Source organism: Zootoca vivipara, chromosome 10, assembly GCF_963506605.1.
Source record: "Zootoca vivipara chromosome 10, rZooViv1.1, whole genome shotgun sequence".
In the NCBI taxonomy this organism is placed as follows: Eukaryota; Metazoa; Chordata; class Lepidosauria; order Squamata; family Lacertidae; genus Zootoca; species Zootoca vivipara.
The window spans coordinates 28,769,072-28,787,522 of NC_083285.1; the positions used below are offsets into that span (position 1 = coordinate 28,769,072).

Sequence of the window (18,451 nt, forward strand, 5' to 3'; positions counted from 1 at the left end):
GCTATAGTTATCAGCTCATCTACTTCATCTTCAGATGGAAATGCAGCACTCAAATAAAGCACACAAATTGTTAATATAAAAATACTGGAAGCAGTCACCTGTGAACAGCATGGAAGGCTCAAATGCACACACACACTTCTTAGGAAGGCAGCTAAAAATATAATAACCCTGCTTGCCCTCCTTTGACCTCTTTCTACCTATACAGGAAAGGCCTTAAGCTGCCCTTTCTTCTCGCCTGGGACTGTTCTGAACCGACAGGTGCAAGTGTGAAAAAACTTTTATGATCCAGGAGTACACTCCTCTTTAACGGAAAAGCAAATAAATCTCAGCATTCCATGCCAGCAATTTCACAAGCTTTGATTTCAGTTGCAGTAAGTCTTTATTGTGCCCGACAGCCAGGCAGGACCGTTAAGATTACTTCTGGCAGAAGTTCTACTGCAAACATATAAGCATAGCGAAAAGAGGCTATCAATGCAATTGAACAGCCTCATCTGCAGTCACAACTTCCTTTCTTAGCATCACTGTTGCTTTAGCTGAAATACCTTCAGGAGTTCCACCAATTAATCGAAATACCATCTTTGCTTTCAACTTTTAAGTCTGGAATAATTACTTTTGTTGACACAGGAAATCTGGTTGTGACAATTTAGCATCGCCGTGTTTTTAAACTTTGTTTATACTAGTATCTGTTTTTAAAGGACTTTCTCCAGCACCAAATTAAAAGGAACCAAATGCCTGAAAGTAGGGGGAAGCTCATAAACTTTTCACATGCAAAGCATGTATTCTACCATTGAAGTACAACTATGTAGAATGCTCTCCCCAGTGAGGTCTGCCCGGTGTCTCTGCACACCTTTTCAGAACCAGGTAGAAACGTAACTTTTTCTCCAGGCCTTTGAAAGACTGCACTGTCTGCTTTTAGTGGGGTGCCAAACGTTCTCCATCGCTGTTACCGAGTGTGAAGGGCTGTTTTCATTTTTGCATGTTGTATGAAATGTTAATGTTTCGTATGACTTTTTTTCCTTATAGTTAATGCATTTACGTGTTTTTTAAATGCAAGTCACTCTGCAACCTTTTAGGTGCAAGAGACTAAGAAAATAATAATAAAAGAACCACAAATTCACACCTCTCCAATCTCTCCCCAGAGGAAGGGGTGCCCACAAATATGTATAGGAGGAATAAAAACTCCCAGTAATAGTTTGCAGCTGAATCAAAGTCACAGGAATGCTCCTGATGTGAAAAGGTTGCATCTGCATAACTTTTTCCAGTCAGGGAGCTAACTGCAAAATGGAAGAAAAATTCATTTTTTGGATAGAGAATATGCCACACCTGTATCTGCTGTGTATTACTGTGTACTCAGTAAAATACATAACTTTGCTTAATATATTTACCCCACCTCAGGACTAAAAAGGCCTCTCTTATTTAAGAAAGCAAACACACTCTACTTCTTGTCAGTGGATTCAATGATACTTACCCCATGGAAAGTCTATAAAAGAACTGAGCTATGCTTGCGTTTATCAAAATAAAATGCCCTACTATTGCAGTTGTCTTCACTCCACATAAAGCTTGAGCAACGTGGAAAAAGTGATTGGTATTATTGGTGTTTGCCCTGAAACACCACATAGGATGAAAGGGTTTATTCCCATTTAGGAAGAATCGCAGCACAAGAGAATTGTACAAGACTGAGTGAGTAACAAGTTTGTAGCAGCCAGATGAACACTGCATGCTTTTTGTCCATAGCTGGTTCTCCTCAATTGCTGGTGGCAGGTTGTTTTTCTATTTAGGCATGAAATGAAGATTCTCCGGCATCCACTTGTTTGTTCTCACTTCATGTGCTATCCCTGGAAAAGACGTTTGCGGCCAGAGACCCAGCGTTTGACCTCAGGACACACCATTTCCCCTTAGACTCAGCTTCTCTAATCTAGTTTAAGAGAATAACGGCCATATAGGCAGGGCGGGCATGGTGTTGCTAACGAAGAACAGTATTTGGACCAAAGGATAGTTCAATTTCTCTTTAATTTGAAAGTGATGCGACAGGAAAACCAGCGAACTTCGTGCAGTCCAACTGGGGAGTGGGGCTACAGATTAACAATTTGCACCCCACCTCCTATGGAAAAAGGGCGGCAACATTTGGAACTCTTACTCTTGAGAAAGGGTAAGGGGCAAAATGACCTCAGGGTATAAAATATTGCATGCCATGAAGTGGATAAAGGTTATTCCTCCATCTCTCATAACACGAGAATTGATAGGCATCAGGGCATCCAATGAATCTGCATGTTGAAAGACCAGAAAAAAGTTCTTTATGCAGCGTATAATTAAACTGTGGCATTGGATAGCTTTAAAATAGCATTTACCTTCCACAAATTTCTATATCAAGGGCAACCAGCCATTCACGACTATGCTCTGCCTCCAAGGTTGGAGGCTGTAGGCTTTTGAATACCTGCTGCCGGGAACTGCAGGAGGAGTGTGTGTTCTTGTGCCTGGCCACTGTGAGAACAAGATCCTGGCCTGTTGCAGAATGCTCTCTTGTTTTTACAAAATGTTTTGCCCTTTCCCAATCTGTGACTGAGGTTGAGGACTAGCCCATGTAAGCTGTTTCACTTTGTGGCTCCAGGGTGGGCAGTAGATAAGAGTTAGCTATGGTTCTGCAGTGTACTTATTTTTAATTTTAACCATCAATGCTCCTATCAATGGGGGGAAATTAATGGGAAATGTGTCCAGTGGCCTAGTTATTGTGCATGTATTGACAAGCAAAACCAACCAACCGACCCCCCCATTTGCACCAGCTTAATTAAGACAATGGAAACAGGAGGTTTTTTTAAAACTTATATTCAAAATATCTTTGTATAAACAATGGCAATACTACAGAGTAGTATTTTAATACAAATCAGTTCAATATTATTAACTGTTAAACTTTTATTATAAATTAAAATTTCTTTACAAAAAATTGCACATAATAAATTGACCACTCTTAGGTTCTGATGCACTGGCAATTGCAACTGTATCTTTAATCTTCAAGTTTAAGTCTCTGCCACAAGTCCAGAATGCAGAAAGGGCAGGAAACCACCCTCATTGAGCCTTCAAGTGCAAAAAGCATACTTGTGGCCATGGCAGTTACTTTCCTTAAGAGCGGCTGCTTTTGTTTTTATATCCTGCAATGAAAACGAATCTCCAAAACGAAAGAAAAAGGGATTTGGAAAGAGGGTGAGGTGGGGTTGGGAGGAAAACAAAGTGGACCGATTGTTTTTGTTGTAAACTCAGCCCGTATTATTAGCCCCAAACACAGATCTCTCAGGCATCAGTGCGAGCGTCAAGTGAAATCAGGAACCGCACAAAAGAAAATGAAAAATTGAAAATAAAAAAATAATAATTAACACATTTAAAGTCTGTCATTGGGATGAACTATACTTACGTACATGATGTTATGAGAGTCTGGCAGGGCCCAGAAGCAGGCCATAGAGGACATTCATTTATCCAAGGAGGCGATCATGTCAATTGTTTCCAGGTTCAAGGAAAGCAGGCCAGAGAGAGACTTGATATGCTCAGCTTTGCGCATCTGCTTTTCAGAGGCCTAAAGCCAGAGATCAGCCTGGAGAATCATTCAAATGATTTTGGCATTTAATAGGACTTAGCACTGACTGCACCCAGTGTTCAGCGATTCGTGCTTTCTGTTCTGTAAGTGTTTAAATTTAAAAGCTCATCTAGGCTGACTCCAACCTCTTGGCACTTGGAAACTAGTTTTCTCAGGTTATCAGTTTTACCTCCTCCTGATGCTTCAAACAGGAGCTGCTGTAAGAGATGGTGAAGCAGACATAAGATTTAGCCAGAGCTAGAATATCACCACATCAATGGACATGGGATATGCAGAAAATTGAAATGAAACCTTAAACGGAAACATAAGAAGAAAACATTACATCTTTCCACAGGGTTGCGCAAAGAGGTAGCTTCTGAAAGGCTCTCTGATATAAGTGATGGACCTGTAAAGAAGAGACAAAAATCAATCTAATGTTATCCTAACAAAACTTATGTTTGTTGCGCAAAATGCACTTTTTTCTGTCTTATGTGCCTGTAACACAGCTTAGGAATGGTGAAGCTATGGCAGGGAAATGCTTGAGGGCCACTGCTAGATTTAAGAGTTTTACATTCTTCAAAAAGGGCTTAGTTTTAAGGCTGTAGATGAGACATGGAAGCCTGATGATCACATCGTAAATGCTTAGAAGCAAGTTAAGAGAGTCCTATCTGTCCCTATTTCAAATCGACTGAATTGGTTTACTACATCAACAAGTTTCTGTGTGCCATATATTCAAAAGTTTGCACTGATCAAGTCACTGAAGACTTATTTGTTGAATTTAAGCTTCTTTTGTTATTTAAAGGCTCTGCAATCCTAAACCCACTTACTGATGAATTAATTGTTCTGATTTCTTATCCACCCTTCACAGTGAGGACCCAGGGTGTAACTATTTAAAAATACAATACTCACATCCTCTAAAAACACAGATTATACCAAAAGGAACAAGATGGGTCCCAAATACATATCTTAGATGTCAAAGGACAGAGTAAAGAGGTGTGCCTTCATCAGCATGTGAAAAATTACAGAATGAAGATGTCAGACTTCTGTAGCTCAGGGACTGCCAAATTAATTTTAACTCCTTGGACACTTATCTAGTTTGTAGGAAAGGAGACAGCTATTTGGGACCTAAGCCTCATTCAAATAATCAGGTTTTGCTTCTGACATGTACAGGATTGCATAGTAAATGAGCATTATGTGACCAAGTGAGAAGAATTAAATATGTTAAATTAATGTGTTCTTTGTGTTGGCAAACTATTGTGTTTGAAAGCCGCAGGAATGCAAAAAGTCTGTGTTTCAACCAAGTCTGGCTCTAGCACATCAAGCCCCTGACAGAATTAACCTAAAAGGAAAAAAGACTTAGCCACAAACTTTCTTCCTCCTCGCCTTCATTTGATAGCAGACACAATTTCTGAAGAGCAGACAGCAGATCTCTTACTCTAAAGCTAGCTTAGCAAGAACACTGTTCTCAAGCTTCTTCTTCTTTTTAGTTGTAGATCATTAAACCCAGGGGTGAGGCTAGTTAAGTATCTTTGCTACTGGCTATTTTAATAAGCTTTTCTTACATACCTCTCTCTGTCCCTTTAGAAAGCACTCAGCAGCAATGGCTCTGAAGGGAAGAAATAAAAATGACTTATTTTTTTTGCAGAATACCGAATATCTTTATGGGAAGAACACTGAGTATGGGATGGAACTATAAAAGTCCTGGAAAGTAACAGACTAACTCCCAATGATGACAATCTATAGTGAAGAGACAAAAAAGATCCATTTCATAAACAATCTTACATGAGCAAGACATTTCAGTTGTTCCCATTATGTACAAACACTGCAGACAAAGATCAGTTCATCACCACTGGATATTGCTATTATGATATATAAAGGGGAGGGTAGAAAGGAGGAGGGAAACAGAAGTCAATAATTTAATGGTAAACATTCCAAAGCAGCAACAATAAAATCCATCAACACATTTTCCTTACTTAGACACACAAGGTATACTTACTTCTGAAATATTTTTGGTATGGGAAGCAAGTCCTCATTTTACGACATTAGTGCCAGGAATCTGTCTAAACCAAAGTATGTGGAAAGACTGCAACAATGAAAAACCTTTCTAGCATAAAACCAAATTTGAAGGCCTACTTCAAATGTAGCTTTATGAAGCAAACCTTATTTTTTAAAAAAATTATCTATGTTAACAGGTGTATGACTGTTGAATTACATTTTCCAGATGGCCAGGCATGTTGGGATATTATATGTAAACATCTTGGCTTGTAGTTTCAGAATCTGGACATTGCTCTCTTCCCAGTGTTGTTGAAGCAGCCTGCAGTGACAAAGGAGCAAAGGGAAACATGCAGTGCTGAGTAAGAATGCAAAGCAATAATACTAAGCTCTTTTAAAAGCTTGAACAGGGGGTGGGGGGAGAGGTGCAAGTGAGAGTACAGTCATGGGAAAAAGAAAGTACACTCTCTGTTGCGGTTGTACACATCAGGACATCATATCGTATCATGGTTTATTTAACAAAAATAAAGCCCAAATGGAGAAGCCATGCGTGAAAAACCAAGTACACCGTATCACTCAATAGCTTGAAGAACCACCTTTAGCAGCAATAACTTGAAGTAATCGTTTTCTGTATGACTTTCAGACTTTCACAATAATAGTAGTTGTAATAATAATAATACTTTGGAATAACAAGTGGAGCCTCTCCGTCCAGTGATCTTATAAACCTACTTGGTCTAAGAATGAGTCCCACAAACACCCAGACATAATGCCGGGGATTGGGGGGGGGGGGAGAGAGTCTGTTCTATCTAACAAACCAAAATGCTTGCCCTAATGTAATGATCACTTTAAGAGCAAGACTTTCCAGGTTTTTCATGTTGGTGACACACTTTTTAGACATGCATCATTTTGTGACACAGTAATTCAGTTTTACTAGCAAACCAACCCTTTTCCAGCCCTGGGAGGAGTGTCAAGACCCACAGTTTGGAAAGCTCTGTCTTAGAGCAACACTGAATTCCTCTCCTCACGGTTTTCTGTTAATATGATTTCTAAGCCTTCCTACAAGCTGAAATAATACATGTTATGTATTAGTTCTCTTTGCTTTATACCAGGGTTTCCAAGCTGTTTTTGGATTATAACTCCCATTATCCATAGTTAGCAGGGCCAGTGGTCAGGGGTGATGGAAACTGTAGTTCAAAAGCAGCTGGAGACCCAAGCCCTGCCCTGCTCTAGACTATTTATTTCTAGATCTAATCTTTGTGATTTGTTTTTTTCTTCAAAGAAAGCCCCACTAAGCCTTCCAGCTTAGAAAATGGCAAGTAGAATTTTTAAAGGGCATCGGGGAAAACAGGTACTTGCTTCTAAATGCTTCCGCCGATATTCTCTTACCTGAATGCAAGTCCAGGATTAGCAGGCATGGTAGAGCAAAATCTTTCCAATGCTTTGGAATGCTGAGACTTCGGAATACAACTCAGATAAAAGAAAATAACCTGTAAAGGTTAATTTTCAAGACGTTAGGTAATTCAAACTGCCTACTTTGTTCACAAATCCAACACTGACGTGCACACTCTCTTGAATTTGATGATGAACACAGTGGCACTGAGTTAGTAGTAGCATCTACAAACGGCTCTTCCAGGTACCAGTGGCCCCAAAGATGAACCACAGCAAGAAGAACACAGGGGAATTTGGTTCAGGCACCAGGTGATACAGTATTTCAGAGGTGACAGCCAAGGATGATCTCCAAGCAACCTAAGGAACCTGCAGGAGGTCAGCTCTGAAAGCAAAGTGTAACAGACAACCCTTCCCTATACAGCAACACTAAGCTTCTACGGTTCACCAATCCCCAGCCTACAAAACATTTTAGAGAAATTGATACTCTACAACAGGCATCCCCAAACTGCGGCCCTCCAGATGTTTTGGCCTACAACTCCCATGATCCCTAGCTAAGAGGACCAGTGATCAGGGATGATGGGAATTGTAGTCCAAAACATCTGGAGGGCCGAAGTCTGGGGATGCCTGCTCTACAAGTTTAGTCACTGCGCAGATGTGTACACACTCTGCAGCAATGAGCTTTTGTATATGTGTTCAGTTCTCATTTCCCTTACAGGACTGGTATTTTAGCTCGTGTTGAACAAAATGCAAAGGAAACCCTACATGTATTTCAGCATAACGAGTTTTATATATGGAGTCCTGTATTTGAATTACCAAAATACTTATACCTTGTTGTGGAATTCATAGTTGGTCCAATAATCAGCGGTGCTAAATGGAATAGGGTAACGGGTGGGGACTGTAACAAGACATCTGTTCACAAGATCTGTAAAAAGCTTGAATTCTTGAACTTGATTGTTAGATCTGACAACCTTGCTATTGATGAAAACAAGGTAACTGAAAAAGAGGAGTGAAACCCAGGTGTTAACACTTCCAAATGCATTACTTTTACAGTTATAATGTTTTGTCATTTAAACTTACTCTAGCCAAATCTGCTGAACTATTTCCTCTTGCATAACTGCTCCCAGAGCTGCCTCATAAGCATCCACTGCATCTCCAGAACTTCCATTAAGAGACTGGTATAAGCTATTAATCATTGAAAGAAAACAGTGTTAGCTTTTCTGATACGGTTACATGCCTTTTGTAAAAGAAAAGAGCAATGGAGAAGCTTGACATTTTATGCAAGTATAAGCCAAAAAATGATCAGAGGTACAAAATGTCTCCTAGTTTTGAAAGTGTTTCAACACTTTAACTCTTCACAGTGGTTAACTGGTAATTAATATTGAAATTAATGTAGTTAATGTAAGTCAGCAAAACAGCTGTCCATCTTTTTGGACTAAATGTCTGTAAGAAAAATACTGCGGCCAACGATGCAGATGATGGGAGTACTTAAGTAGTAGAAATTCCTTACACTTTATGAATGTAAGCATTTGAAGAAAGGGATTTTTGCCAGCTGCCTAAGTACTTCTAAGAAGTTCTCTCTTCCATTTATATATAATTCAAAACTAAAGTGTAGGACACAGGGCTCAAGCCGCACATCTGTCTTCTGATTTTAAACTTAAACACAACTAACTTCATGGTGTTTTAAGTAAAAAAAAATTACAACAGATGTTTGTAACACCAAACTGCAAAGCTAAATGGCATAAGGAAGGGCAAGTAAAGCAGTGCATGGTATATGTTCATGGCAGAAATACCAAAATCCTAAAGGATACTGGCAGAAACCAGGATAAACATGGTACTCCTTACATTTGCTCTTAAATATAACACAAGATTAGCTGCCTCCTCAACCATCTGTAGTTCCTCACTTAAAAATTGTTGCAATATTTAAAAATTATCAGACTTCGGAAAAACTCACCAGTATATTTGCCACAAGTAAGGAATTTGCTGGTTTAAAAGCTCTTCTGTAAAGCTTCCCTTATACACAGGCGGTGTGAATTCAATTGGCATTGGGAAATTCAAAAAATATCTAGAATAAAGAGTCCTTATTCAGAGTGACAAATGTTCACTACACCGAAACAATCCTAACCTGAAGCAATCTGAGCAAAGAGTGGATACACCACCTATGGGCATCTCCAAGCAAGTAAGAGCCAGACTAGAATTTGCAAGAAGCGTATGGCAGCCACTGAAAATGGTAGCCACTTGTCTAGTTTTCCCATCTGTAGCGTAGAGCATAGCTGCGTTTCAAAACCATGATGCTCTGCATTCCCTTGTGCCAAGGATTACTGTGGCATCTAGTTTGATTCCAAGTGAAAACAAAACAGTGACGGAGATGCCAAAGAAATGTATTTAAGATATGCTTAATTTGCTTTTTAAGAGATGTCTGAAGAACGCTTTGTTATAATCCTTTCGCAATCTAATGTGAACATACGAATATGTGTGATCTGCCCAGACACCAGCAGGTATACAACGGTATAGGTAAAGGTAAAGGGACCCCTGACCATTAGGTCCAGTCGTGACCGACTCTGGGGTTGCGCGCTCATCTCGCATTATTGGCCGAGGGAGCCGGCGTATAGCTTCCAGGTCATGTGGCCAGCATGACAAAGCCGCTTCTGGCAAACCAGAGCAGCACATGGAAACGCCGTTTACCTTCCCGCTGTAGCCGTTCCTATTTATCTACTTGCATTTTGACGTGCTTTCGAACTGCTAGGTTGGCAGGAGCTGGGACCGAGCAACGGGAGCTCACCCCGTCACAGGGATTCGAACCGCCGACCTTCTGATCAGCAAGCCCTAGGCTCAGTGGTTTAACCACAGCGCCACCTGGGTCCCTATATACAACGGTATACCAATTTTAATAATAAAAATAATGTCTCTTAAGCAAAATATTATCCTATATAATAAAGTCCAAGTTGTCCCTGCGTCCAAGTTGTCCCGTGTGTCCCTGGGGTACTGCGCATGTGCGCCAGGGACACAGGGATTGGAGGCAGAGACAACCGCCAACCGCCGCTCCGCCAACCGCCGCTCTGAAGCCCCGTCTCATGCTGGAGATGCGCTGGCATGGGACAGCGCTTCCTGGGCGAAGGCAAGCAGGCGAGCTGTCTGCTTGCTTGCCGTAGCCGAGGAAGTCGAAGCGGCAGTGGGCAATTCGGCTGGGGGACTGGCTTGGCGGCGGCGGGAAAAAGGGGAGGAATTCCTCCCCTTCTTCCTGCCACCGCCAAGCCAGTCCCAGAGCCAGTCCCAGAGCCGAAGTATGGCGTGGCGGGTTTTTCGCCATTTGCCTCCCCCTGGGGAGCTGCGGGGTTGCTGGCTCTGTCGGGTGGGGGGGAGGGAGAAGCAGAAGATCCGATCCGAATATCTCAAGATCCGAATATCTCAAGAAATGATGGCCTCTCTCGACTTAGCTATGTACCACTTTTCTAAAAGTATTTGTCTACTTTTATATCACAAGCACTAGTTGCCTTACACTCAACACACAAATTGCCAAATAATAAAATACAGTGGAACCTCGGTTTATGAACACCTCGGTTTATGAATTTTCGGTTTATGAACACCGCGGACCTATCTGGAACGGATTAATTCACTTTCCATTACTTTTAATGGGAAAGTTCGCTTCAGTTTATGAACGCTTCAGTTTATGAACAGACTTCCGGAACCAATTACACCCATGTTTCAGTTTATGAACGCTTCAGTTTAAGTACTTTGCGGACCCGTCTGGAACGGATTAATCCACTTTCCATTACTTTCAATGGAAAAGTTCGCTTCAGTTTATGAACGGTTACTCCGCGGACCGTCTGGAACGGATTAATCCACTTTCCATTACTTTCAATGGGAAAGTTCGCTTCAGTTTATGAACGCTTCAGTTTATGAACAGACTTCCGGAACCAATTGTGTTCATAAACCGAGGTACCACTGTAACACGGGAATTGCTTTTCACTGTACTGTGAAATCTAAGGACAGCATCGCCATAAAGTTCTGCATGCAACTAAGGTTTCTGCAAAATGGCAATGTGTAACGTAAGCATTTTTACAAGTAACCATGCAGAAATTTTATAAATGGAACCGAGCTCATGGCAGCATGGAATGATTAGTTTGCTTGCTAGACTTACCGTAACAGATCCACAGGACTGTTGTCTCGAGTCACACTCTCGAAGAATGCTGCAACGAAGGCTTGCAACAGTGGAGGAATGCTATCTGATCTATTCTGTCATGAGAGAGTAAGTGACATTGGACTAAAGTTACAAAATGTGAAGAACAAATCAAACTTCTGCGTAATACATTTTAATGGCTCCTTCAAAACCAAGGCTGCTATAGGAGTGATGCAGAGGGTAGGCAGCCATTACCCAAAAGCAGAATGCTACCTAAATTTTCTGCAGCGCTTCAAATAGTGAACATTCAAGGATGAACTTTTTGATCTCTCCACAGATTAGATGCATCAGCTCACTCTTTTGCATGTTACAAAAGAAGGATAAAGAAAGAGTCTCACACGACTGTAGCAACATCTGTGTCACATTCTAACGCCAGCATGCCCCAACCGGATGTTTTCCTCTACAGCTCTCACCAACCCAAGCTGGAGCCGGTGAGTCCCAATCATCTGGAGGAGGCTGTTCTACATCGTCCAATAAACCACTCCCTTCAGATTCACATTCCAGCTTTTTTTTTTTTTTTTAGATTTTGCGGGCAACAACAACTTTAGGCAAAACAAAAACTCAGCTGCTTCAAGTCTGAAAATCAAACTCCTGGTCAAATCCTTTCACTGTAATGTACTCAGAATGTCACCATTTTGTATTAAATAAACTTGGGTCTCTCTCCAACCCATTATAAAAAGCTGAATAAAGTCATTGGTGTTTTACCTGCAGAATGAAGAATTTGCACATAAAGTAGAAAACCTGGGCATTTTGAGGGTGTTTCTCAAATGCTGTAAGCCACACATCACACGCTTTTTCCATCTGGCCTGTCCGCAAGTACAAACCAACTAGTGCTTCTAGCAGCCGGCAGTCAATGGGGTTTAATTTCAAGAGTGATTTACAAAGCTCAATAGCAGCTTCCCACCTTGAATGAAAACAGTGTAAGAAAAATAATAATGAACAAGCAAGCAGATTACTTTTCTTATTTAAAAAAAGACACGTGACCCAGAAGAAAAACTTCCAAGACAATCTTGTGAGCTATTACACTCTTTCCTATTACCTATTCTTTTTTAATCATGACATTGGGCATGAACCTCCTTTCTTATTGCTGCTATATTCATCTGTGTTAATACCAGAAAAATGGGAAATAGTACAAAAATGCTTGGTGAGTGACAAAGGATTGTATTCAGCTAAATTTTACTCACAGGAGACCCATTTAAATTAATTGCCTTGGCTAACTTGCAGCAATTAATTCTAGCGGTTCTACTCTTGAGTCAAACCTGGTTGAATATAACCCATAATGCTTAACACAGCATATAAAAAATAGCAATTTTGCAACAGTGACTTACCTTTCTAACAGCTGTTGCAAAATGACCATGTTTCTATATAGCGGAAGACAGAGAACTACTCTTTCATCAGCTGTAGAATCCTCACTGATGCAGGACTGGATGGCATCTAAAAACAAGCAAACATCAAGTAAGATAGCACATTCACAAATACAAAGCTTTACCACAGAAAAAGCTTATGTCAACATATAAATACACCTGTATTTTGATGAGGTTGGGGGGCGGGGGCAGACAATGTAGTCATGCATTTCATTTCAGTCACTGTGCTTTAGTTACCCGTATATTGCAGCGTATAAGATGACTGGGCGTATAAGACGACCCCCAACTTTTCCAGTTAAAATATAGAGTTTGGGATATACTCGCCGTATAAGAAATATGACCCAGCATATAAGACGACCCCCGACTTTTGAGAAGATTTTCCTGGGTTAAAAAGTAGTCTTATATGCAGGAATATACAGTAGATATGAAATAATTTCAGAGTTTCTTTAAGCGGTGAAGATGTAAATTTTCCAAGCTGACAAAAGTAAGTTTTCAGATCCCATTACAAAAATACATAATAATAATAATAATAATAATAATAATAATAATAATAATAATTGAAAACCAGAAGAGATAAAATAAGATCCGAGTTCATTCACACTGTTAAGAAAGCAACAAAGCCAGTCTTCCAATTATCACTGATTATTCCCAAAGCAAAATTATTTTTTATGAACATTTAAAGATTTTCCTTTGTGTACACATACATGTGAATTACTGAACATGCAGGATCACATTAGGAAGCTGTCTTCTCAGTTCAGTTACTCGTTCCAAACAGATTCCTCTTACTACTCCCTTCCCTGCTTGCTGCACTCACAAGCCCCTTTTGTCCTTCCTTGACCAACTCCCCTCCCTTCATCCCTCCACACACACACCCCGCCTATCCTTCCACAGCTCACCCAAGCCCCCACCCCCTTTTGAAGGAGGGGGAGGTGCTTCACCCAGCTGCTTGCTAAAAAAAACAAGGTAAAGGGGCCCTTTCCTTTAAACCTATCTGCCAGTGCATTTAGGGGAGGGGGGTGAAGGAACTTCACACAACAGCATGCTAAACCTCAAGGTGAAGGGCCTCCCAGCATCCATTCAACAGCTCGTCCCAACCAGCCTGCTGTTCCTCAGGCTGCAGTTTGTATGGCTGTCAATGCTGCAAACATTACGTTTTTTTAAACCTATAGGAAGAAATTCTCACGCCAGTCTGCACAATCAATCCACTACAATAAACTGTCCTGCTGTAAAACACATGGATTCTACTCAGAAGCAAGCTCCATGGGATTACTCCCAGATGACTTGTACAGGATAGAAGTCATGGGTTCTCCTATACATGCTAAGCATAAGCAAACTGCCTCTGAATCAATGAAGACTACAAGAGACTACACATTGAAAAGCAACAGTCCACTACATACGAAACCATAGCACAATTATTTTAGATATTCTATCACTATTAATTCAAGAAATAAAGCACAGGTGAATTTAAATGGGTAACCTCACCTTCAAATACAGCTAACAAAGTATCAGGATCAGCTTTCACATCTTCAATTGTTTTCCAAGGTATTAAAAAAGGCTCCTTCTTCATTATTTTTGAAGGGTTGCTATTGGCAGGATCATAGAACTTGACGGGGAGATCACCAAACTCAATCAGATGTATATAGGATAACCAAGCTAGGCAGCGGTCACTTATGGTTAGGTGTTGCACCAAAACCGTTTCACTTTCTGACTTCAGTGCATTCTGTGGAGAAGAAAGTTATATGATGATTAAATCTGACAACTTAAATAACGGGCAACCTTGCTATATTATGCCTAGTCACAGAAATATATTCTAGCAATCAAGCTTGGATATTTTGTTTCACTAAACAGATCCCATGGTCACAACTGGAGAATTTCAGGTTTTAGAAATTTGCCTGGCCAAATTTGTTCTGCATCCAAAACTCACATTTAAAAAAAATGCTTTAAGGTTTTATTACAACTAAGCAGCATATAAATGTTGTGAAATAAATAAATTTGCAGTTAAAACTATTTCTACAAGGACTGAGATGGCAGAAGACACAAATGTTGAAAACTGTATGCAACGGGCCACATATTACACTGGTAGGCCATGTGAAAGAGGAACATTTAATCACAGACAGTAGTATAGATCAGTGTTTCCCAACCTTGTGCCTCCAGCTGTTTTCGGACTACAATTCCCATCATTCCTGACCACTGGTCTTGCTAGCTAGGCATGATGGGAGTTGTAGTCCCAAAACATCTGGAGGCACAAGGTTGGGAAACACTGTATAGACCACTGAAGTCCCTGCTCCCTAGAACACCCAGTAAAAATGGTGGAGATTTTGTAATCTGATATATTTACAAGCATTTTTTCACAACTGTAGGGAAGCACACTCTGGTCTGTATGAAAATTGCTCTCATCTGCTATTGAGTAGTGCAGCAGCAATATTACCTTGAAACTAGATATATAGGACAAAACAGCAATGGATGCCAAAGCCAAAAATCTCTTTGATGAAAATATAACCACCATAACACGATATACATAAGCAGGTACCTGGAATAACGCAACAGCATTTTGATATTTCCCAGTGAAAAGGCTTAGGTGAACTCTATACAGCAACATCTCCAGCAAGTGAAAGGACCGAAGATCCAGATTCTCTTCACATTTTGGACTCTCCATCAGGAACTGTAACATTCTCCCACACACATAATCCTTTCCATCAAACGAGTTTTCCAGGTTTAGAAACTGAGTGGCAGTTAAGAAAGATAAAACATTTGAGGAATATCTGAAGAAGTGTGCATGCACACGAAAGCTCCTACCTATGACAAACTTAGTTGGTCTCTAAGGTGCTGCTGGAAGGATTTTTTGTTTGTTTGTTTCGAAAACATTTGAGGATTCATCTCATTTTGTTTCAGGATCTAAAGAGCTGTGTGCAAGTGTCTAAAGCGCTTCTGTGTATGCACAGTGACATTCCAGAGGTTTGCTTTCTATTAACCTGGAGGCATGACGTTGTGGTGGAAGTTTGGATACAAGGTAATCTGAAAGGAACCTGAAGCGGGCACCCCATTTATCTGGTACATTTTATGGGATTCTATATTCCCTGTGGCAGGAAAAAGGAAACCCTAAATTGAAGCTTTTGTAAAAGTTCTTTTTGAGCTTTAAAAGCTATTTAGTGGAAGCCTTCAAATTAAACATATATGGAAGTGAGATATAGTGTGCTGATGTGTACGAACTTCAAAATTACTATATATACTTTTTCCAGTGATCAAACTTACTGTCCACCAAATCTTATAAGTAGGAGCATATTCCACTGCAGTCTCACACATTTCTTGCACCTCTTCCTTAATTCCTCTTTTTGAAAACAGCTTGAGGTAATGACACCAGACTTCAGAATTTTCTTTGTTATTTTCTAGTGCTCGAGCCAGGACATTTAAAGCAGAATCTAAGCGTTCGGCGGATGATCTTCAATAAGAAAGGAAAGCAATACATTCATTTTCACATCATGGTACAATGCCAAGGCATGCACGTGCATTTCCCCCTTCAGAAGCTCTCTGTACTTCATACATGACCTTTTTCTCTTCTGTATTTAAAGCAGTTTGAGGGGTTTGAAATGCAGCAGTGAGAGGAAGAGAGAAAAGGGGAAAAGGCGTTGATCAGGGAATTTGCAAAGCAACTCTAAGGCACTTGTGGATGGTAAAGGACAACTGCAGTTTGTTGCCAAAACTCTCAGACACCTGCTGCTTCCTGATGTAAAACATCTGAAAATGACTTCTACCATCTTGCTTAAGGAGTTTTCCATTTTATCATCCTGAATTAAGAAAACTAACATTAGAAATCCAATCAACTGTATCCTTCATTTGTCTTAAAACGAAAGCTCTTTTTACTATTTCCATGCTGAAATGAAACACTTTAAAGCATAATAATAATTTATTATGCTTACTCTGGACTGTACACAAAAAAGGTAAAGGTAAAGGACCCCTGACAGTTAAGTCCAGTCGCAGACGACATTGAGGTTGCGGCGCTCATCTCGCTTTACTGGCCGAGGGAGCTGGCGTTTGTCCGCATACAGTTTTTCCGGGTCATGTGGCCTGCATGACTAAGCCGCTTCTGGAGCAGCGCATGGAAATGCTGTTTACCTTACCACCGGAGTGGTACCTATTTATCTACTTGCACTTTGATGTGCTTTCGAACTGCTAGGTTGGCAGGAGCTGGGACCGAACAATAGGAGCTCACCTCGTTGCGGAGATTCGAACCACCGACCTTCCGATCGGCAAGCCCAAGGCTCAGTGGTTTACACCACAGCGCCACCCGCGTCCCTGGACTGTGCACAACAAAAGAGCAAAACAACACACACCCCCACTGATTTAAAACAATAACCTATTTGTACATTGTCCTTTGATGCTAGTGACAAAGCTTGCTTCCAACAGCACAGGTGAGAAGCTTGAGACAAAAAGTGCAACTGATTTGTTTGCAAAGAAATCATTACCCACCCTTCGTTTTGATTCAGGTATTTGTAGGCCAATTTGATCCAAAGCTGAACGTTATATGGGTTCTCAAGTACACTTGCTTCCAGGTTTGAAATGTCATCGGTCTCATTTGTAAAATACCTAACATCATCAGGAGTCACAACAGCATCCAGAGCAGGAAGGTTTATTCTGTTTTGTACTGCGGGAGCTGCAAATAAAAACAATTCCCTTTTTTAAAGACTGTCACAACTTTCATGTTTTGAAATCCAACTTTCATTTTAAGTTGCAGCGAGTTATTACTTCAGTGTGAATAAAAAGCAATCTACTAAAAGCCAAATACACCCATAAACAGTATGTGCACACACAAACAGTAATTGTCATGGCAAAATAAATTGAGCGACTTTCGTCTAATCTATTAGAAGTTTACTTAATCATTTTGATTTTTTCTGATTGTTACATGAATCAGTGCTGAATCATGAGCGACAGCAGTGCAAGACATTCAGGACAATTTCTTCCAATTAACATGACTGACTGACTCAGGCACAGGAATCTTGACCACTAAGCCAACACAGTGCCTACAGGCACACATATACTTGCAGGGGCCTTTCCTAGCTCCAGCAGGATCCTAGAACACCCCGCCCCCTGCTAAAATTAGGCATCAAAGAAGTTTTTTTCAAACCTAAGATTCACTGGGTCTGTGTGGAAATGGTGCCACCTACCTGTGCCACCAGCTCTATATGCCTATATCAGTTTTATCACTACAGGGCAAATAAAGAAGGGAGACAAGTAAATGTGTTCAAGTACATTTTTTGCCCCTTTTCAAAATTACTCTTAACATTCCAGATTTAGTTGCATTATAATTAATGCTACCATATTTAATAGGTCCAGAAGACTGTTCCTCTTCACTGCTGATATCACTGTCCAAATGAGTTTTTTCCCAGTGCTTAGGTCTCCATTTCCTTTTGTCTTTCCAAGTTGTAAACGGAGGGGCTATTTGTAAGAGAGATAAAATTGAAGTATACACTAAATTCTTTACACCATGTTTTTATCATCAAAGCAAATCTTACTTATCCAGCTACAACTTTTTTATAAAAAAACCCACTGAATATTGCTGTAGACTGGATCTTGAGATATTAAAAAGTTACTTACTGTGACCTTTGCTTTCATTGACATTACTAGCAAGAAGAACAGCCATTTGATCCATTGCCATGCGATCTTTGTTTACACCAAATAGTTTTTCAACATATTTTTCTGAAATAAGATGGTAGCAATATCTAAGACACATACCATTATCAGTAATTTACAACTATATGCATTCATACTTTATATCCATGACCAAATCCACAGAACTCTGTTGAAACTTTTAACACTACAATTTGTTTCAAAATGGTGTCATCAATGACCATCAATAAAACTTGCAAATACTTTTCAGTTTTATGGTCCTTTGCTGAAAGCTTACACCTGGTGAAAAGCACAAAGCAACTACAGATTTACACGACAGCAGAAGGCTGAATCACACTT

At 40.3% G+C, this 18,451-nt stretch overlaps 1 protein-coding gene across 2 annotated transcripts in view; it reads right to left on the reverse strand.

Annotated features, from left to right (window-relative positions):
* Positions 1–3,519: 3,519 nt before the first annotated feature.
* Positions 3,520–18,451, reverse strand: part of ZFC3H1 (zinc finger C3H1-type containing) — a 34,858-nt gene continuing 19,926 nt past the window's right edge. For both annotated transcript variants that reach the window (XM_035128385.2, XM_035128384.2), the window contains exons 19-35: positions 18,080–18,181; positions 17,801–17,920; positions 16,955–17,138; positions 15,740–15,926; positions 15,018–15,209; positions 13,970–14,207; positions 12,452–12,557; positions 11,829–12,027; positions 11,085–11,179; positions 8,898–9,008; positions 8,024–8,128; positions 7,774–7,939; positions 6,944–7,044; positions 5,778–5,879; positions 5,132–5,171; positions 3,909–3,971; positions 3,520–3,783 (exon numbers count right to left, since the gene is read on the reverse strand). In XM_035128385.2, coding sequence (XP_034984276.2) covers positions 3,646–3,783; positions 3,909–3,971; positions 5,132–5,171; positions 5,778–5,879; positions 6,944–7,044; positions 7,774–7,939; positions 8,024–8,128; positions 8,898–9,008; positions 11,085–11,179; positions 11,829–12,027; positions 12,452–12,557; positions 13,970–14,207; positions 15,018–15,209; positions 15,740–15,926; positions 16,955–17,138; positions 17,801–17,920; positions 18,080–18,181 — 2,249 coding nt within the window. In that variant the 3' untranslated portion in view covers positions 3,520–3,645. The remainder of the gene's footprint in view (positions 3,784–3,908; positions 3,972–5,131; positions 5,172–5,777; positions 5,880–6,943; positions 7,045–7,773; positions 7,940–8,023; positions 8,129–8,897; positions 9,009–11,084; positions 11,180–11,828; positions 12,028–12,451; positions 12,558–13,969; positions 14,208–15,017; positions 15,210–15,739; positions 15,927–16,954; positions 17,139–17,800; positions 17,921–18,079; positions 18,182–18,451) is intronic.